Source organism: Pinus tabuliformis, chromosome J, assembly GCF_031772625.1.
Source record: "Pinus tabuliformis cultivar Carrire ecotype Pingquan chromosome J, CPIR1, whole genome shotgun sequence".
NCBI classification, from domain to species: Eukaryota; Viridiplantae; Streptophyta; class Pinopsida; order Pinales; family Pinaceae; genus Pinus; species Pinus tabuliformis.
In genome coordinates, this window is record NC_142295.1 from 812,945,631 (window position 1) to 812,967,950 (window position 22,320).

Below are 22,320 nucleotides of genomic sequence, written 5' to 3' on the forward strand. Positions count from 1 at the left end.
GGTAAAAAGGAGGGATCATAAATTTCGCTGAGCTTTCAAAAGAGTATTGGTTTTTGCATAGATTAAAATGGTCGTTTGGTAAGGGTAATAAGATCATTATTGGCCAAGACCATATTATGGGTGCATGTAATGAGACGCGCCTTTCTAAAGACACTATCGAGGCATTACGTCACAAGGGTCTTTTCTTCTTGGAACAAGTGATCAACAGATGGAACGAGTTTCACCCGATTTGGAAAGCGACTAAGGAGATTGGCTTACATGGAGACAAAACCTTGGAATGGAACGACTACATACATGATCTAAGACACACTGGGCTATGCAGAAACTCGAGGGGTGACTCTTTCATATGGGCTGGAATACTCCAAAAAGGATCGGTTGTGGTAGTTGATAACTACATGTACATTATGAGTATTATATTCAATTCTACTACTACTCCTTGGTTTCTCATTGTATGGAAGTGGGATGTTCCTTCGAAAATAATCTTATTCATTTGGTTGGTCTAGCAAAATAATATTCTAACATGGGATAATCTTATCAAGCGGGGTTACCATGGCCCTAGATGGTTCCCCATGTGTGGTGTTGCTAGTGAGTCGATTTCACATCTTTTTCTCAATTGTAATATCACACATCAAATTTGGTCACAAATTCTCTCTTATTGCAGGATTCCTTATAGGAAATTTAACTTTGTGGAACTGTGTTTACGATGCTGTACATCCAAAAATGGATCACACAAATACATCCCACTGTTTGTCATATGGGAAATTTGGAAGGCGCGAAACGATTGTATATTCGAAGGCATCCAGATCAACTGCCTCCGTATATGTTCTAAAATCCTCACCTGGATGGATGCACAGGAACCTCGTCCCTGAGTCACGAAGGATCTTTTTGCAAAACATGTGCCTCCACAGATTTTCTTATCGGCTGGCTTCTTCGACGGTGCTGCTCAACGAGGATAGTGTGGATGCGGGGTCTGGCTTAGAATTAGTGAAAGAGCACACTACAAGTTACATTGACATGTTGGGGTGGGTACAAACTCCAGGGTGGAAACATTTTCTTTGTGGGGGCTTCTCTGGTTTGCCAGAGAAAAATCTCTGAAGACCATCCACGTCTACGACGATTCAAAGGCTCTTGTTGATGGTATTTTGGGCTTTTCTCCCTTTGACCCACCAAACCTCCGAGGGTGGATGGAACACATCAAGACCCTTATTAGATATTTTCAGGTTTTTCACATTCAACATGTCTACAGGGAAGTAAACGAGACTGCAGATACTCTTTCCAAAGATGGACTTACTGCTGTTGAAGGTGCCATGAGATTTTGCTACTACATGGACGAAGTAATCTTAGAAGATGGTCTCATTGACTTTCCATAGTGGCCCTGTTTTGGAGACTTAGTGTGTTGCTTTAATGTTAAGTAATAATATTTTCCTCCCAACTTCTATTGAGTTGAATCATCTTAGACATATTTATGATGAAATTTTGGTAGTTTCGCTCTATGACTAATTAGATTGTAAACATTTGCATAGGTGAATTTAGATGAAATATCTATTTTTTAATGAATAAATAAACACCAATCTCTCATGATTGAACCATATGTACTGATATATCTTTATTTCTAATATAACCCATAATTATTTTCTTCGAAAAAAAACATGATTTACTTCATCTAAATTTCATTTTAAGTCGGAGGGTTTTTCTCAATGCCTTACGCCACATGTTTACAACCATTACAAGTGATAAAGGGCAAAGATTAAAGGTTAAAGCTAAATTAGTTCACATTGGACCACTTCGCTACTCCGCAGCATATTGTAACAATCATGCTTCTGTAAATATGTACATTGCGAATTCAATCTCGCTTCTGTAAATATGATGTAATTGTGAATTTCGGGTTAATACAACTTCTTCTAGAGAGACTCAACCCCCTCCTTTCTTTAAAAAATTGATAATAAGACTCAAAATTAAGTTTGATAAATTAAAAATTCATCACTATATATTACATAAATTTAATTTTGACCCTCAAAAATACAATTTATAAATTTACCTAGTGTTCCTTCGGGGAAGCTCATCACGAATCGACCCATCTGTACAGAGTTGCGTAAAAACATGGACATTAAACTTGGATAATCGCCAGTAGCATGAACATCGAACCGAAGCGCGGTCACACTCTTTCAAACAGTTTAATCGTTTCACATCTGCTGTCTTTGGGATTCAAACCCAGGCACACTTATGTGCAGAAGATCTTAAGTCTTCCCCCTTCAAATAATAAAAAGATTTAAAATTAATTGGACGTAATACAAGTTTAAAAATATAAAAAAACAAATTAATAACTATTACAACTTAATTTTAAACATGTTATGGCTTATATAATACAATCCATTTAAAACCATTTTTTTAAAGAAGATGTAACACAATCCATTAACCATCGCCGAGAGAACATACCGGAGGCATGCACTCTTAGGAGGGCATGTATATAATCGAGGCATCCACGTTGAAGAAAGGACGCAGTATACTGGAGGCATGCACTATTAGGAGGGCATATATATATTCGAGGCATCCACGTTGAAGAGTCTTAAGGACGCAGTAGCAAAAACACTCACAATTTTGATCAAATTTGTTCCGAATAGTTTGATTTCCTGGAATTTTGAATTTCGTCACTGGGTTGGGCCGAACGCGGTGATTTAGGGTTCAAGTTTAAAGAAAGTTTATGTACTATAGTTTTATATCCTCATCGAACAAAAGCTAACAATGGCGCTGCGTGTCTTAAACCCCAATGCCGAGGTTTTGAACAAATCAGCAGCACTGCATATGAATATCAATGCCGCCAAGGGCTTACAGGACGTTCTCAAGACAAATCTCGGACCCAAGGGCACTATCAAAATGTATGTTCTTATTTGCATTTCTCATTTCTGTCTTTGTTTTTGTTCTCACTTCTAATATAACCAGTCAATGCATTTGGCCTCCCTTAATATCAGCGGCTTCAATGGAGCTTTTGTTTATCTATTTTTCTTTTAAAGTCGGCGCGGTGTCATTTTAGCCTGTCACTGGCAGAGAGAAGAACTGCTGGTTAAGCTAAATGAAATTTCGTAAGTTGGGGAAGGTGGGATGGGTTGCCCCGCGGTGATGGATTCATACATTTTGATGCATCTTTTAAAAATTTAGCACAGTAGACGGTATTCAAGTTTTGTTCTATTGCGACGGTAGTGTTTATCAGTCTTCCCTCGCCATCTGTCCTCTTAATCTTTCAGATCAAGGCAGCTGGTAGCTTGCTAGCCCCTATCCGCTATCCGCGATATCTTACTAGCGCCCCTTGCATCCCCCCTTTTCCGCTATTCGCGAATTAAGCATCCAGAGGGGAAGTTGGTACTTTGTCAGCCTCCAGCATCCTGTGGATTTTCCCCTCTTCGTGCCTCAGCAGGTCAAAACAACTGAGCCACCCTTTGTGCTTTTAGGTTTTAGATACATTTTCCTTTTTAAAAAAAATCTAATCTTCTTCTGCTCACAGTGTAAGTATGGGTTCATCTTATTCAAGACCAGATTGTCATGGGAATTTATATATATATATATATATATATATATATATATATATTAAAATGTTTTGTACATTGATTCACTAGGGCTTCTTCTCCCTGCTCGCATTTGATGGTCATAACTTCAATCTTATCCACATTACCATTTATTTTCCCAATCACTAGCTGAAGTGAAATTACATGGGACTTGCAGTTGTTTCTTGATATTACCAAACGTATTACATCTACTAGGACTGTTGTTGTTGATCAGCGAAATTTACGTATAGGCTTCCAAATTGTCTAATATAATTTCTTAGAACATCGATTATCTCCCAGGTTAGGCTTTTGTCCATCAAATAAACCGGAAATACTGTTCATTTGTACCAGATTTTATGGTATATTCATTGTAATTTTGTTCTTGCTAATGAGATTACAATGTAGTCTCGTGTGAAGGTTTTATAAGTAGGAGATGCTGATTTGTGCATTTTGACAGGCTTGTTGGAGGCGCTGGAGACATTAAGCTCACTAAAGATGGGAACACCCTTTTGAAAGAAATGGCAAGTTTTACACCTACTAATGAGGTTTTATTGAATAGCATTTGATTTTAATAAGATACTTGGTAGATTATTCAGCTTTTGATCTTTGTCAATCCAACATCATCGGTCATGTTTCTGAAAGAAGGTGAACTAGTCAATTCTAGTTGTCATATTAGCCACTAGTTTAGTTCAATTCTTTATGATGTGCCTTGTAATGTACATTGTGCATTTGGTTTGCCTGTGGCCATGACTCTGAGGATTGTGAATAAGAAGCAGTTTGAATATTAAAACGACTAATAGCCTTGAAGCTTGGCTGTAGAAAAGATACAGTTGTCTGGAGGGAGTTCTGCATTCTCTATATCTAATATATTGCAAGGAAAAATAAAAGTTACTGGATTTTACGTTTAATTCTATAATATGTATGATGGTGCTGTGCTTTTAAGATTCTGTTCAATGTAGTTCAAGGCAGAAGAAAACGCAAATAGTTTTTATTCTTAATTCTCTACTGTGTATGATGGTGCTTTTAACATGCTGTTTATTACAGTTCAGTCAATGCTTATAGAGGATTCCAAACTAGGTAGAGCTTTTGTTTATATAAATTGACTATTAACTATTGTCATCGTTAATAAAGTATCCTGACTTTCTGTAGTGAGTTTCACAAATTTTAAAGGCTGTAGAAATTTAGGGTACGTACATTCTTAAAGAGGGAAGGATGGTGGGGAGAGAAATTAGAATTTATGTTTCTTTAACGATGTTCGAGTTATGCACCTCTTACACACCATAAATCATCACAAGTGACATATTTATGGCACCCATAGTTGGGTTTGTGGATAGAACCACTAGATGGGTAGGTGGTTAAAGCCTGACTACAATATCTAACATTACATGGGTCCTGTATTTAACATATAAAGTGAAGTATGAACAATCTGGATGCTGGCCCTCTTCCTATTTTTTGCATTTACAGGTTTTCCGTATTAGCTGAGTATGTTACATACCCTTTTTTTCTCTCCAAAGGATTAAATAGATTGATTATTTCTGGTTAAATTTGCTATTGAGCTCCAGCTAACTGAGCATTTTTTTGAAAGTAGACATTATCTAATGTTTTGAATCTCTGCAGTGCATTGTATAGGGATAAAACTTCTGACTATGAATCTCCAGATCTATATCATTTTGAAAGTGAATTGGCTTTGAATGTTGAGAAATAGGTATAAGTAAAAACATTTGAACAAATACCAAATAGTGAATTGGTAGGCTCACAATGCTTAGGCTAGAAATGAGCTAAATTGTTACGGCAATAGGTATGCAAAATTGCAAGTTGTTGAAGAAATATCTTGGTATTGATGAAACAATCTTTGCATGTATTTTGTGACAATTTGTTGTCTGAATCTGTCTCATTGAGCAGAAGAATGCATTTTTTGTGTTCAATATTAATAGAAAAAATGGGTGAGGGTCAATATACTGTTTTAGGGAAGCTTTCTACACATAACTCCATGTCAAAATTTGCTATTTAAGATTGATCTACAGAGAGTTGTTTCACTGAGATTTTCAGTAATTGTCCAGCAGCTATGGATATAGAAAAGATCAATGATGGGCAATATCTGAGCATGAAATGTTTTTTTCTTGAACAAATGCTCAATAGTGAATTGGCAGTCTGGCAATGCCTAGGTTAAACATGAGCTAAATTGTTCTGCAATAGGTATGCAAAATTGCAAATCATTGAGGTAAAACTTTGGTATGGATGAAACAAGCTTTTCATTTATTTCGCAACAATCCATTGAATCTCTCTAATTGAGATGGAAAATGCATTATTTGTGTTCATCTTGAATAAAAAAGACTACGAAGGTGAAGGTATTGGTTGGGGATGCTTTCTATGCACAAAGCTATAGCAAAGTGTGCTTTTTAAGATTAGTGTACAGATGGTTATGTCACTGAGACTTTCAATAATTACCCAACAGCTATGGATATAGAAGATATCAATGTGGGCAATTCCTAAGAGAAATGAATTTTGATATATGCATTGTGTTTGTAGTCAAGTGATCAGTGGGCCATGAATAGAAGAAACATGTTAGAAGTTAGAATGGTACTTGCTCTTAAATTTTGGGTTGTGATTCAGTATAAGCTAAACACAAAATGTAATGAAGCCATATGCTTGATTATGCAGCTATTTTATTTAGTTTTTTAGTCACATTTCTCCAAACTTGCTTGTTTTTGCACTGGAGAATGTGTTTGAATGGTGCTAGTTTTAGTTATCTGATATGGAGTCTTTTTAGTTGTATAATTATACCTGGATGCATTTGTATTGATTATTGGGTTGCTGTGATTGCAGCAAATTCAAAATCCTACAGCTATCATGATAGCCAGGACAGCTGTTGCTCAGGATGATATAAGTGGAGATGGAACAACCTCTACAGTTCTTTTCATTGGGGAGCTTATGAAACAATCAGAGCGTTACATAAGCGAAGGTTAGCTATTATATTCTTGTTATTATAATTGCGAACAAATGCCCTAAATTTGTGGTCTCAGTTGGCTTTTTTCTTCATTTACTTGTTTGTAAAGTTGCATTCTGTGAAACAATATATGCTATATCCATTATAGACATTGACTTTAGTAAAATGGGGTTCATGCCATTATCAATTATTATTGTCTAGTAGTGTCTGGAATCTAGAAATCAAAATAGCTTATATATGAGTACAAAATTTCCTTGTTGGCATAATAAGAAAGTAAATAGAAAATGCCAGTGGGTTAGCTTAATTGGTTTGAACAGATTGTTTCAAGACGGTTCATCACAAGATCTCTGGTTCCAGTCGAGCTGGAAATATCAGTCATTTTAAAAAGGATAGTTGGTATTATCCTTGGGCTAAAAGTTACGTGTCAGATTAAATGACATAAACTAGTTGTTGGACATGGAGAATGACTCCGGTTATGGAGATTTGGTGTCAGTTGTTGATGAGGCTACTTACTTGGTGAATAGAAAAGGAAGCATTTCTTTGCAAATGCAAGATGGCCAAATTAGTTATATAAAAAATGTTCAGGTGCTAAAAAGAATTTGTTTTCTGATTGGAAAATTACTAGGCAATTTTTGTAACCTTTGATAATGAGAATGTGAAATCTCAGTAGACTGACAATGAAAAAGGGCTTTATCTTTGAAAGAATCAACAAATGAATAGTCTACTTATGGAAGGCTTGAGTTGTTTTCTAAAAATAAGTTATTCAAGAGCATTTGAGCGTATTGCAGTTGTGGAAGCTTTTTGGAGATTGGTTAAAAATAAGCTTACCGAATGATGGTGACTAATGTGGAAAGCAGTTGAGATCCATGGGATCACTGTCGAAGTTATTTATGTTAAGTAACTAAATATTTCTCTTCTCATTTCCATTTAAAGATTGAAACAATTATGAAGCATAATATAGCATGCTCTCAACCTTAGTCCCTCAGTCTGAGTTTATGTTTGAATTTGACAACCATGAAGTTTGAAAAAATTCTGCAGTGCAAAATTCAAATCAAGTTTGAGAAACTATATCATTCAAAATGCACATAAACTAAAAAAATTTATGATAAAATTTGTTAAAATTGGCAACTAGGGCCAAACTCCATATGGGTCACCTTATTTATGGCAGCTGCTATTTTTCTTGGATTCCTCTCTTTGAGAGGTGTAGGATTGATCTAAAGATCATCCGATTCTGACATGTATATATGGAGATATGAATTTATTTATATTATTGACAATTTGTCAAGGTCAGCCAGCAAGCGAAACATGCATTATTTCACCATCTCATCCTCACACATTTATCTCATCTCTCTTGATTGGGTATACAGATCTGGGGCAGCATCTCTCTCACACGTGTGAAGGAAGACTTTTCTGTTTGGGGCAGCATTGACCAGGTTTGACTGAAGTGCAAAAGTGCTGTTTTGACAGCGTTGACCAGCACTGACCTCTTCTTGTTTGTGGATTGGGTTAGGCTGCCTCTCCTTGGCAGGCCGCAGTTCTGGACAGCCACTTTGACCCTGCGTTAACTGTCCTAGGGCTGGCCGCAGGCTTGACTGCAGTTGACCAATGTTTGACTGAGATTTTTGGACTGTTTTGGGCTGATACATCTTGCTTTTGGAGGCCGAGTTGACTGAGCTTTGATTGAGCTTGATTGGAGGTCAAATCTGATCTGTTTGACCAGTGTTGACTTTGCTGGTTAGGGTTTGCTGTTGCTGTCATAAAATATCAGATTTGTATATTTGTACTATCTCTCTCTTTGCTGAACTATTGAAGAATATTAGAAGATTTGATCAAGGGTTCCCCACATTGGGATTTGTCCCTGGCTGGTGCCACATCTTGTGTCCTCTTGTCTTGGCTTGTCTTCTACTCTTTATGTTTATGTTCTATCTACATTTTATTATCATGCTGATGTGATTGCTAAATTGGATATTGATATTGGGCTAATAAGAAAATTGAAGTGAATTGCTCTTAAGCATAGAACATACCAAAAATTAACAAAATTCCTTGTGCCAGTGAAACAAATATGATAAAATGAAAACTTCTGCCACCAGTAAACACATATTTCAAAAAGTTGATTTCTTGTTAAACTTTAGGGGTATAGGTTATGTTTACAAGTTAAAGTTTCTAAAGCTTGCAATTTGCTGAATGTGATGATAAGCTTTCAAAATTCAATTGCAGAGCGTTTGTATGCTAGAGCTGCAAATGAACTACATGGGGTTGTTTAAGTATGTAGAGAATTAGATTCAGAACTACTTAAATTTTGGATCATTGTATGGTGAAGTTAGATAAGTGAGATTTTTCTTGTTGTGTCCCATTGTTTGGGATAGGGCAATGCCATGCAAACAATGTACACTCAAACCTTGTCAAGTGTGGAGTATTTGTGTGTGAGGGAAGGTGTTTGATCTCTAGTAGTTGGTTTCCCTTTGTCATTAAAGGAAATTAATAAGATACTTTATCTTTGACTATGTGGATGTTAATAGGATACTTTATCTTTTTATTGTTAATCTGGTTGTAAATAACTACATGAATAACCCATTTGCTCCAGATCTAGAATATTTACTCTCTAAAGTTATATGACTAGAGCAACTAATAGCGATGAGCATGTTTAGTCAATTGAATTTCTATTGGGAAAAGAATAGTTGATCACACATCTCATTAGGCAAAAGTGGGAACGGGGTACATACTCGTAGGAACAAGAATGGAACAAGAAGGGAACCACATGATATTGTTGGTATGTTAGTAGTAGATTGTGTAATTGGTAAGGGAAATATTGAAGTGTGGCAACACAAGTTGGGTATATAACACTATTGGAGTGAACAATGGTATAAAATAGTCAGGTGGTGATCAAATTTCTCTGATGAGATTTTCTTTTAAAACCTATTGGTTTTCTCCATACATTCGATCTGCTACATTGAATGATCGTTTGGGGAGAACTCATGTTGCCAAAATGTAGTACAAAAACGTATGCAATATAAGTTTTCATAATTTTTATTTTATTTTTATCAATTGAAACTTGATAACTAAGTGGTGTGTTAGATTTCCTAACACAGTAATTGATTTGCAATTTTCCTATGTTGCATGAGTTTTTGGAACATGGGAATGGGTGTTGGGAATGGCTAGAGGTTTCCCCAAAATTTACAGGAAACGACTAATCGAGAAATCTTTGAAACAATCTGGCTTAAAAATACGAAGGAACAATTTTACATATGTTTCTCTAGTTATTCTTAAGAGAAAAAGTAAAGCAACTCTAATGTTTAAGCATTGATTGCCACATACAATATGCACACACAATCTTCTGCGATATATATACATAAACAATGAAAGAAATACTCATGAGCATGACATCCCAGAGATCTCCCTTACATCGAGGTGCCACACGCTTCCTTAACCCATCAAGATATTGCTCCAGTTTCTCAATTAAGGATATTGGTGTTAAGGATGTCTTTGGCCTTTCTTCCTGCAAAGGTTTCAACATAGGCTCATGTTTTGTGGGCAATTCAACATATTTCTCTACAAGCTTTGTATTCCCCAACCCCAGGGAACGCCGAAACTAAAAAAAACAGTCTTCAAAGCTCCTGGAACTTTCCCGAGCTCCCATTGCAGCTCCTGTTGAAAAGGGAACATTCCCATATAATTCCAAAGCTCCTGGGAGCGCGGGAACCATTGGAACAGGTTTCCCACCTCTCGGGAGCGGTTCCCATGTAATAGAGCAATTTTCTAAAGTATAAAAACCAGAAATACAAACAATTGTTGCATTGGAAACTTAAATTCCAAATACACCGAGTTTTCTAACTTAACATGCACAATGGAAAATAAATAAATTAGAAGACCAAATCATCTCACACATAGAACACAAGATATACCTAGGAAACCCCAACTCCAGGGAAAGCCTGCAACTTTATGTGTGTTTTCTATTAGCTTAACAAATAAACTTTGGGAATTTTTACAACAAGGGATTGCTTCCCTTTTACAACAAATGCAACTTCAACAACTGATACACCCCTTATGCAATTGTGCTATCGTATGACCACACTAGTTTTGCCTTCTGCACACAGATGTGCACTGTACGACCGCACTGGCGCTAGACTAGATTGAGGCTATTCGACCCCTTCCTTCTACCTCTGTCGCTAATTTGATTACACACTCTTTGTGTGCCTCAAAACTGATCTCCACTTTGCTATATCTCCTCTTATAATTTCAACCCAAACCCTAAAGTCACTTTGAACGATTTAGATTAGATTGTGATGAAGGGCTGAGATGAAATCATAAGTTAACTTGGGAATTTTAGTTTTTCCTAATTCCAACTTTAAGAAATAGTTAAATAAATTAATACTATGCTAAGGTGGTTATCTTGTGTGCCCCTCTAGTAGAATTAACACTTAGGCAAGCATAACCCTTACTTCTCTATTCCAATCAACACTCCCTCTTAGAGAGGAAGTTGTTTTGCACTACACCCAACTTCTCTCTGAGGTAAACAAATTTGCTCCTTGGTAAAGCCTTGGTCAAAATGTTTGTTGTTTTCTCGTTGGTGGTACGTACTGGCGTGGTGATAACATATGTCGATGTGCTTTGAGCGATAGTGAAACACTAGATTCTTAGAGAGCTTAATGTAGCTATAATTGTCTCAGTGGATCATGGTAGGCCCCAACACCTGTCTAAACAAGCCCATGAGAAGCTTCCTTAATTAAATAGCTTTGCACCCTGCCAAACTGGCAACCATTTACTCGGCCTTGCTTGAACTCAATGCAACTGATCTCTACTTCCGGATGAACCAATAAACCACTGTTGATCCAACAATGAATGTGCATCCCAATATGCTCTTTTTGTCTGTGTAGCTCCATGCCCAATTTGTATCAGTGAAGCCCTCAAGCCCAATCTCATCCACCTGTTTATACCACAATTTGTTGAAATATGTAACTAGGTTCAGTCTTCATAATGAAATATGTAATCATGATTTTATGTATCTGATGTAAAGAGAAATAAATTTATTATTGTCATTCTTGAGACATGGGTTTCATGTTCAAGGAAAATTTATTTATAGGTCAAACACCCATTGAGTGCTTCTAGGGCTTGTCATTGAGTCTACAAGTCGATTGAGTCATTGTCATGTATGGAAAACTCTTTGGGCATGTTAAATATTGTAAATGAAATTTATTTGAGTTAAAAGACCCTCAAAGACCTTGTCAACGAGCTATAACAAGTTGGCTTACATGGAAGATCAAGTCGGCCTCATGGAGGCAATTCGTACCCCTAGAAAGCCTATATATAAGAAGGAAATTGACCTCGTTTGGACACAATAAGCAAGTTTGATCTCTGCAAGAAAGAAGCTGGAAAAAGGATGAAAATCAAGGATACGAAGAAGAAGAGTAAGACGAAGTTTTGGATCTCTCTCTCTCTCTTGTCTTAGGGTTTCTAAAGTTGCTTTGAAGCTGCATCTAGGTTGAAGCTGTGAAGTTGCATCTAGGTCGAAGCTATGAAGCTGCATGAAAGTCAATGTTGTGAATTTGCTAGGTTGAAGTTGCTGAAGCTCTAGGTCGAAGTTGTAGAAATTGTTGCTGGGGGTTGAATTTGCTGGAAGGTCGAAGTTTGTTGTTGGAAGTTGTGTAAGGAAATCTCATCAAGAAGGAAGGACTTGGTCTTGGAGGGGTCTTTGTCAAGGGTCTTAGGTCTTGGAATTCGTCATTTGAAGATTCTATAATAAGAGAAGGATTCTTGTGGGTTTAACTCTCTAAAGGAGAGGTTTTGGCCCTGGCTAGCGACCTACATTTTGTCCTCTTGTCTCATTGATCTTCATAGTTTGGTAGTTGTTTGATGGTAAGAACATTAATAATAATCAAGTGAAAGAAGCTAATCAAGTTAAGTAAAAATACATCACAAGCAGTTATCAAAGTAAGAGAAATCACCTAATCTAGCTACCCTATATTTCTCAACACAATCCGTACTCTATTGTCCCCTTAAGATATCTCAACATGTGCTTAGTAGCAACCCAATGTGCTCTGGTAGGCTCAACCATAAACTAGCTCAAAGAGTTAATTGTAAGACATATGTCTGGCCATGTGTTCACCAAATACATCAACAACCCATTCAACTGCCGGCAAAGTGAAGCATCTACTCACTCTGATCTGGATGTATCTACCTTCTTCCAGTTTGTGACTAGAGGTGTGGTCATGGGCCTGCAATCCTGCATGTGAAACCTCCTAAAAAACTTGAGGGTACTTGCCCTATCCCAAGAAGATCTCGCCATCACCCTGCCAAATCTCAAGCCCAAGGAAATAGTGCATCAACCCCAGACCCCATATCCTTCATCTTACACTCGCTTGCAAGAACTCTCTTTTTTTTAGAAGAATAAATGACATACTTGTATTATAAAAATAAGTAGTTACAAAAGTCATGATACAGATCAATCATCTCACCACTATCTTAAGCTATATAAAGTCTCAGAAGGAAAACTATCATTACTTTAAAAAAAATCTTTTTTATGAGTTCCATCTGAGCTATACTGAGATATCCTACATACATTCCATCATAGTGTAGTTTTGTTTGTCATTAAATGTTACCAAAACCATGAATCAACAAAAATAGAAAAAACCCGTGTATACAACCGATATAGAACTCAATGATTTATACGATGTTGATGCTCCCCGAATTGTTTAGCAAGTGACAATCAAAAGCAAAAAATTTGATCTTGCCCAAAGCCTCCTTAGTTCCTTCTTTTGACAGAAAATCCGCAGTATTGTTTTGTTCCCTGTAGATGTGGGCATATGTGATTTGTTGGAAGGTCTTCTCCAAAGTCTTGGTGCGTCTCATCCAAATTGTGAGTGCAGACGACTCAAAATGAGATTGTCTTTAAATCCAACAAGATCCCTCTTGCACTCTTGTATGAGCTTATTTGCACTTGTCAAAATTAGATCGTCCACATATAGCACTAGAATAAGCGACTCATCTCCAACAACAATGTAGTAGAGGCTGGGGTTCGCTTCACTCTTGGTGAAGTCGAATCCTTGAAGGTAATTGTCTATCTGAGCATACCATGCCTTTGGATCCTATTTGAGACATACAAGGCTCTCTTGAATCTGCAAACGTGTCTCTTTGCTGCATGTCTCGAATAACTTCGATTGCTTAATATAAATTTCTCCTTCAGCGACCCCATGGAGGAACATTGTTTTAACATCCATTTGGTGGATCCTCCACCCCATCTGTGCAACAATAGCCCTGTAGACAAATATCTGGCCACTGGGAAAAATGTTTCGTCATAATTGATCCCCTCTACTCGCGAGAACCTCTTTTCCACAAATCTCGCCTTATATTTTTTGATGCTCTCATAAGCCCCATGCTTGATCTTGTAGACCCAACGAGAGCCCACCATAGATTTTCCCTCTGGCCTCGACACCACCTCCTAGACATCGTTCTTCATGATGGAGGCACACTCCCCTGCCATGGCAACTCTCGACACTTGTTGAGTGGCTACCTTCTGATAACTGGAAGGCTTGGCATTCAATAACTCCATCATAAATGCCATATATCTGGTGTGCCTTTGTGGTTGTCTGCTCTGTCTAATTGATGTGCTAGGAGCACTAACTCACTCTTGCGCCTCTTGGATCAACTAATATACCCATCTCGCTCTCCTCCTCCCTATGTTGGGAGTCACTCCCTGAGTGTGCTCCACTCTCTCTTCCAATTGCGTGTCCTCATCCTTCTGCTGCTCAACCTACCCATCATGCATGTTGAGCTGCAATTTGAGGTGTTGACTGAACCTCTATGAAATCCCATAAGGCCCCATCTTCCTCAAACTTGACATCTCTCCTGTTGACTGTCTTCCTGTGTGCTGGAATATACACCCTATATGCCTTGGATGTGTCGCTGTAGCCCACGAAGATTCCCTTCTTTGTTGTGGGCTCCAACTTCTTCCTCTATTCCTCAAGGCCCTATCTTCCTCAAACTTGACATCTCTCTTGTTGATTGTCTTCCTGTGTGCTGGAATATACACCATATATGCCTTGGATGTCTCGCTGTAGCCCATGAAGATTCCCTTTTTTTTTTGTGGGCTCCATCTTCGTCCTCTTTTCCTCTGGAAGATGGCAATACACAAGGCTACTGAATATCTGAAAATGTGACACATCCAATTTCTTCCCTGTAAACGCCTCCTCAAGTGTAACTCTCCCCATCACTCCGTGTGGGCTTTGGTTTTGCATGAAATGTGTTGTATTGCATGCCGCAACACAAAGGAACTTGGGTAGCCCGTCATGCAACATGGCTTTGGCTGCAGCAACTATGGCCCTGTTCTTACACTTTGTCACCCCGTTTTGCCGAGGATTATATGGTGTAGTCAACTCCCTCCTAATGCTCTCCTTGGCACACAACTCCTTGAATGTGTTTGAGGTGTACTCCCCACCATTATCAGACCTCAGTGCCTTGATTTTCTTGCTATTCTGCTTTTCAACCAAGGCCTTAAACTCAAACTTTGAGAAGGCGTCATCCTACTTTTTCATGAAGAATATCCATGCATTCCTTAAGTGATCATCTATAAAGGTGACATAATACTTGTACCAACTAAGGGATGCTATAGATAAAAGACCACAAACATCTGAATGAACAAGGTCCAAGATACCCTTGGCCTTGTTATCTCTGCTAGGAAAAGATGATTTGGCATACTTGCCAAGTGTGCAACCCTTGCACACCTCATGTTGATCCACATTGCATTGTGGTAGTCTTGTCGCTATCTCCTTGAGAATCTTTAGCGCTCCGTGGTTCAAATGCCTCATGTGCCTATGCCATAACTCCCCAAGCTCGTTGCCTAAGTCACGGTCCCCTCTGTTGGTTAATACTGCGACTGACTCGAACCGCAATCTGTATAGGCTCTTGTGTCTAATCCTGATTTGCTTTGCCACCTTGAAGTTTGAGGTTTTTATGAAAACCCTATCTTGTCTGAACGTCACCTTCTACCCCTTATCCTCTAATGCTGAAATTGAAACGAGATTTTTCTTAAGCGCAGGTACGTAAAGGACATCTTTGAGATAAAGAGGGTTTCCAAACCCAGTCTCAATTCAAATTGTACCAATACCCTCAACTCAATACTTTCCATCATCTCCCATCTAAAACACTTGATCTTGCTAAGATCTTTTTTCTTCTTCCTGACCTTGGAGCTCGACTCTCCACCACAACTACTCTTCTCTACCTTGGATTTGCTCCCTTTGTTGGCTAGAGTGAAATTTTATTCATCTACCTCGACCTTAACATGTGACCTAGCTTGTCTGTGAATCTGCTCTTGGACACAATATCCCCATAATCACTCCCAATCTAGAAGGTTTTCTCAGGCACATATCCCATTTGTGAAGGCTTGCCACGATTTGGGGAAACCCAAAATAACAAAATTTACCAGATCCCTATTTGGAATTATTTCACCCACACTAGCCAAATCTTGCTTTGATTTGGTAAACTTGGTGATGTAAGACACCATAGAATCTGAATTGGACATTGTAATATTCCTGAGCTTTCCCTTTAAGACCAATGATGGTTGTCCACATGGGGTTGGTTGTCTTCATCTCAGTCAGGTGAGGAATATATGGTATTTGACTTTGTTTAAGATGATTTTTCTCGCTCTGGCATCATCCATCTTGTTATGCTGAGCCAATTGCTGAGGGTCAGAGGGTGCGACTGGGACATTATCAACAAATTCCGATACCCCTTGCTCCTCCAACACCATTGCTATCCTCTCACTTCATGAATAGAAGTTGGACTCACCGTCCAATCTGTCTTCAAATCTAAGACCTTGATACACCATATTGCCAAATCTCATTCCACAAAACGAATCACATTGCCTAGAGGCAATGCACACTGCCGAGGAACCCTAATGGTTAAATCGATCTAATAAACTCGCTCCCTCTGAATCGTAGAACCTATTCCTTAAGATAAACTTATGTTTGGTCTTCAATTAGAGGCTACGCTTTGATACCATGTTAGATTTCCTTAAAACCCAATAACTAATTTGCAATTTTCTAAGTATAAAAACAAAAAATACAAACAATTGCTGCATTTGAAACTTAAATTGCAAATACAGTGAGTTTTCTAACCTAGCATGCACAACGGAAAATAAATAAATTAGAAGACACACATCTCACACATGATATACCCAGGAGGCCCCAACTCTAGGGAAAACTTGCAACTTTGTGTGTGTTTTTTATTAGCTCAACAAATAAACTTTGGAAATTTTTATAGCAAGGGGATGCTTTACAACAAATCCAACTTCAACAACTAATACAATTCCTGTGCACTCGTGTTATCGTATGATTGCGTTAGTTCTGGCTTCTGCACACATATGCACATTGTACAACTGCATTGGCTTTGTACTAGACTGAGGCTATTCAACCCCTTCCTTCTGCCTCTCTATCGCTGATCTGATGACTGATTGCTGTAAACCCTAACTTCCTTGCTGAGCCAATCACGCTCTCTCTATGCTCTTCAAAATTGATCTCCACTTCACTCTATCTCCTCTTATAATTTCGACCCAAACCGTAAAGTCACTTTCAACGACTGAGATTAGATTGTGATGAAGGGTTGAGAATAAATCATAAGTTAGGTATTTTAATTTTTCCTTAGTCCAACTTTAGGAAATATTTAAATAAATTTATATTATGCTAAGTTGGCTATCTTGTGGGTTCCTTTGCTAGCCTTCACACATAGGCAAACAAAACCCTTACTTCTCTACTCCAATCAACATGGTGTGTTCTATGCATTGATTTAATCCAACATTACTCTTTGCTGTTGGAAAGATGATGAAGATCTTATGTTGGTTGTAGTTGATGATATTTTTGAAGTAGATGGGGTGAGAGTTCAAACATGTCCTTGTGTTCTTTGATTCTTGGGTGTGAGGAAAATATAATTTTATATGGAAACATAATTGAAATTACAAAGTGTTTTGCTACATGACAATGACATAACTTCGTGGGGTTAAATTGTAATGCTTTTCTATGTGTTAAATTTTAGGTATGTTCTATGCTTAGAGCAATTTATTTAAATTTTCACAGTTAGCTCAATATCTTTTCCAGATTATCAATCACATCAGCATTAAAGTAAATTGCAGATAGAAGATAAACATAAATCGCAGAAGACAAGCCAAGACAAGAGTACACAAGATGTGGCGCTAGCCAGGGACAAACCCCAATGTGGGGAAACCCTTGATCAATTCTTCTTATATGTTCTTCAATAGTTCAACGGAGAGAGAGAGAGAGAGATAGTAAGTTTACAATAGAAGTCAACACTTTGAATATCTAGATAAGAGCGTAGATCATCTCTAAGAAGATGATACATGAGATCAGTTGAAGACATGCTGCTTCAACTGATTCTCCAAGGTGACATGTTTTCAACTGATTCTCCAAGGTGACTCCTTCACCTATTGTTGTGCTGCATTTCGTCACCATGCTGCACCCATCATCAATATGTTGTATCTCATCACGCTTCATTAATCATGACTGTACACATCATTGTACTGCATTATGTGCTATTGCTACACCATGTTGCCATACTGACCTATGTGTTGGCTGCACCTTGCTTGCTTGTTGTTCCTAGCATGCTTGTTGTCCCTATCATGCTTGTTGTCCTTTGCATGCTTGTTGTCCTTAGCATGCTTGCTGTCCCTAGCATGCTTGTTGTCCTTAGCATGCTTGTTGTTGCATGCTAGTTGTCCCTTGCATGTTGCTCTCCTTCGGAGGCAGATGCTTCGGCAGTTCCCGGCAGTTCCGGCAGTCCCGACAGTTCCAGATGTTCTCGACAATTCCGGCTGTTCTTGGCAGTTCCCGCAGTTCCTGGTAGTTCTCGACAGTTTCAGTAGTTCGTGGCAGTTCCCGACAGTGCTGGCAGTTCCCAGCAGTTCCGGAAATTTCGGCTAGTTCCGACAGTTGCGGCAATTTGGGCTATTCCCGGCAGTTCTGGCAGTTCCAGCTATTCCGGCTTTTGTCCTCTGTGTCAACTCTCCCGACTGTTTCGGCAGTCGCTACAGTTCTGACTTTTCCCGACAGTTTCGGCTTTTCCGGCTTTTCCCGGTAGTTTCGGCTTCTGCCCTCTGGATTAGGGCAGCGTTATCCCTTAGGATCTCTCCTCCTACTAAAACCCAAAGACAAGTAGAGAGGAAGAGATCCCAAGTGTGTTGAAATGATTTGAAGGCCACCTCTATTTATACTAAAACGTTGAGCACAAGTGGGGTTTATTTGGTTGCTGACCGACCTTGACGAATTGTCCCATAACACAAATAAATTCATATCTCCATGAATACTTATCGGAATCAGATTATCTTTAGATCAATTCTACACCTCTCGATGAGAGGGATCCAAGAAAAATATCAGCTTCCATTAATAAGATGACCCACATGGAGTTTGGCCCTAGTTGCCAATTTTAACACTCGCTCTCAACTAGGGAGAACTCCATCCGTTGATCCATATGTCTGATTGTACTCTCTCTGCCACTAGTGCCCTGCTGAGTTTTGCTCTGCTATGCTCTACTGAACCATGAAGAAGAAGAATTGATCGAGAATGTCTCATACCATTCTCTACTAACCCGAAGTCAGTTTCATCTGAAGAGAGTGTGTCACATCACTCTTACTGACCCGAAGTCAGTTTTATTGATCCCAGATCAATATCACAAGAGTGTCTCAAACCACTCATATTGATCCCAAATCAGTTTCATTGATCCTAGATCAATATTGCAAGAGATTGTCTCAAACCACTCATACTGATCCTGGATCAGTTTCATTGGTCCCAGATCAATGGAGGTCATCCTAGCATAGGGAGTACGGTAGATACAACGATGCGTCCATCGATAGTACTACTATGGTCCCTAACCCCATTTCCGTGCTCATTGATCAAATGAGAGGTTCTTCCCATGAGTCCCAGACTGCATGGGTAGGATGCCTCGACAGGAGAACGAATCATTCTGTCCACAAGGAGAACGAATCATCCTGTCCACAGGAGAACGAATCATACTGCCCCACAGTCGCCATTGGAGAACTAATCATCCCAGCCCACAGGAGAACTAATCATTCTGTTTCACAGTTGCCACAGGAGAAATAATCATCCTGGCCCACAGGAGAACTAATCATCCTGTTCCACAGTTGCCACAGGAGAACTAATCATCTCGGCCCACAAGAGAACTAATCATCCTGTTTCACAGTTGCCACGAGAGAACTAATCATCCCGACACACAGGAGAACTAATCATTCTATTCCACAGTTGCCACGGGAGAACTAATCATCCCAGCCCACAGGAGAACTAATCATCTTGTTCCATAGTTGATACGGGAGAACTAATCATCCCGGCCCAGAGGAGAACTAATCATCCTGTTTCACAGTCGCCACGGGAGAACTAATCATCCCGGCCCACAACAGAACTAATCATCTTGTTTCACAGTTGCCCCGGGATAACTAATCATCCCGGCCCACAGGAGAACTAATCATCCCGGCCCACAGGAGAACTAATCATTTTGTTTCACAGTTGCCCCGGGATAACTAATCATCCTGGCCCACAGGAGAACTAATCATCCTGTTCCACAGTTGCCATGGGAGAACTAATCATCCCCGCCCCAGGAGAACTAATCATCCTGTTCCACAGTCACCACGTGGTATCACAGGGGAAGGTTAAACCTATCATCCTGTACATAGCGCACCACCAGGGGAGGGTGAGTCGCCCTGTGGTCGTATGTTGCTCCAGTAAATACCCCAAGCCGCTTGGAGCTCTCAGAGCTCAATGCATGCAACATGCATGGCCCTTATAAGAAGGTCTCTCAACGACTCCAAGTCGTTTGGGAATGTCACAGATTTGACCTTTCCCGAGGTTTTGACAAAATGTCTACGACTTGTACATCAGTCTCAATGCGATGGAGCCTCCTTGCTCATCGACTTACCATATCCCAGATAAGGCAGTATCTGATGTCTATCTGCTGGAGCAATCATCGAATATGGGATTCCTCAATAATCGAATCCCCCCTCTGGTTGTCACAGAGAATCACAGTGGTATTCATCATGTGTACAAACAGCTCACTAAAGAGCTTCCACAACTAGGCAGCTTCATACGAGATCATACTCGTAGCTATGTATTCGGTCTCAGCGGTGCTTATAGCAACCGACTTCTGCTTCCTGCTCATCCATGATATCGAAGCAAAACCCAAAGAGAACTAGCGCTGAGAAGTGCTCTAGTGATCCTCCACACTGCCTGCCCAGTCAACATTCGAATAATCATGCAGCTTCATATTTCTAGCAGTGTATCTCAATACATGAGAGATTATGCCCCAAAGATATCTCAGAAGATTCTTAGCACTAATCCAGTGAGGCTCAACCAAATAGCGGAAGTTCACCAAGAACATCAATGCAAATGAGTTTATGGAACTCAGCGGCATTTCCCAAATCTGGTTTGACATCATCACCATATAACTTCTGAAAGTTAAGATCCTCGAGGTAGTCACAGGCTTGCAGTTTACCATTCCACATCCGGAATCCAACTCCCTCTTACTTCTGCAAGTGAGAGGGTCTGCACCTGTTTGAAATAGGTCGTTCTCAGAAGGTGCTGGTATGAGAGGTCTAGCATCCACAACCTTCAAACAATGGTTTGGATCAGCTTCACTCTTAGTGAATCTCAGCTTCATCTGACAACGATCAATCCTCTCATACTATGCCTGGCGAATTTTGCTTCAAGCCATAGAGGGCTTTCTTCCACTTGCATACGTGAGATTCTTGATCATGAATTTCAAACCCCTCGGGTTGTTCCAAACCTGTGGACTTGCTACATGAGGGGAATGGTCCCCTTGTAAGAGTTTCCTTCGGTACATCTCACAAATGTACTTTCAAGCTCTTCTTGAATTCAGGCATCCCTATGACCATCTGACTCACATCGGGTAGGGCCCCAAAGGTAGACCTCCGGTGTTATAGATGCGATATGTCAATTGACATGATCCCCAATGGACCATCCTATAACTTGATACAAATTGCCAACCCTGAACGCATGAGAAAAAGCATCTTTGAAAATTCTATTTTTTTAACACGTATCTTTCCATCGATGAATGCCACCTTGAAACCTTTGACTTCCATTTCCGAGATGGACACCAGGTTCTTATTGCGATTAGATACATAAAAGAGATTCTTGTAAATGAATAGAGTTACCTCACTCAATTGAGGGGTAACATTCCCTACACCCTTTCCGGTATAGGTGGCATCGACTCCAAGTATAATCCCACAGTTGTTTCTGTCTCTACCAAATTCGAGGTGCACACTACTATCCGATGGAGTGCCTTGAAGCACTACAATCAATAAGCCAGATTCCCAAAGAATCTGAAGTAGAGGGCCAATACAAGATAACGCTTCTTTATCTTATCAAAAACAACATTTGATTCTTCATACCTGGGGTTCCTTGCTTTCTTTGAAGAGTCGGCCATTTTCTTGATGACCTGGATTACATGTCATTCCTTTAATCATTGAAGATGTCCCTGGAATGATTGTTATCTTCATCAAGAGATGTGTCTCTGCCATTTGGACACTCCTTCGCATAATGGCCGAACTTATTGCAACCAAGGCATCTGCCTTTCCTTCCACCCTTAGATCCGGACTTCCCAATGAAGTGATCTTTAGGTAGGCCATCAAAAACTTCCGCTGCGCCATTCTGATAATATTCTCTGCTTCAACTTCACCCTCGGTGAATTTGAAGAGGGATGAGGAATCCACTGATCCTTTTGTCCTTTCCCAACTGTCTTTGGTGATTGCTCTTTCACTCTTGGTTGGGCATTGTCTTCACCTTAGCTGTGATACCATGTTAAATT

The 22,320-nt window shown here is 39.4% G+C and overlaps 1 protein-coding gene across 1 annotated transcript in view; it reads left to right on the forward strand.

Moving 5' to 3' along the window:
* The first annotated feature begins 2,398 nt into the window (after window positions 1-2,398).
* The window catches only part of LOC149229186 (T-complex protein 1 subunit zeta 1-like), a 179,509-nt gene continuing 159,587 nt past the window's right edge, over window positions 2,399-22,320 (forward strand). The window contains exons 1-3 of the mRNA XM_089378522.1: window positions 2,399-2,876; window positions 3,997-4,060; window positions 6,366-6,501. Of these exons, the coding sequence (XP_089234648.1) occupies window positions 2,743-2,876; window positions 3,997-4,060; window positions 6,366-6,501 (334 nt within the window). The 5' untranslated portion in view covers window positions 2,399-2,742. The remainder of the gene's footprint in view (window positions 2,877-3,996; window positions 4,061-6,365; window positions 6,502-22,320) is intronic.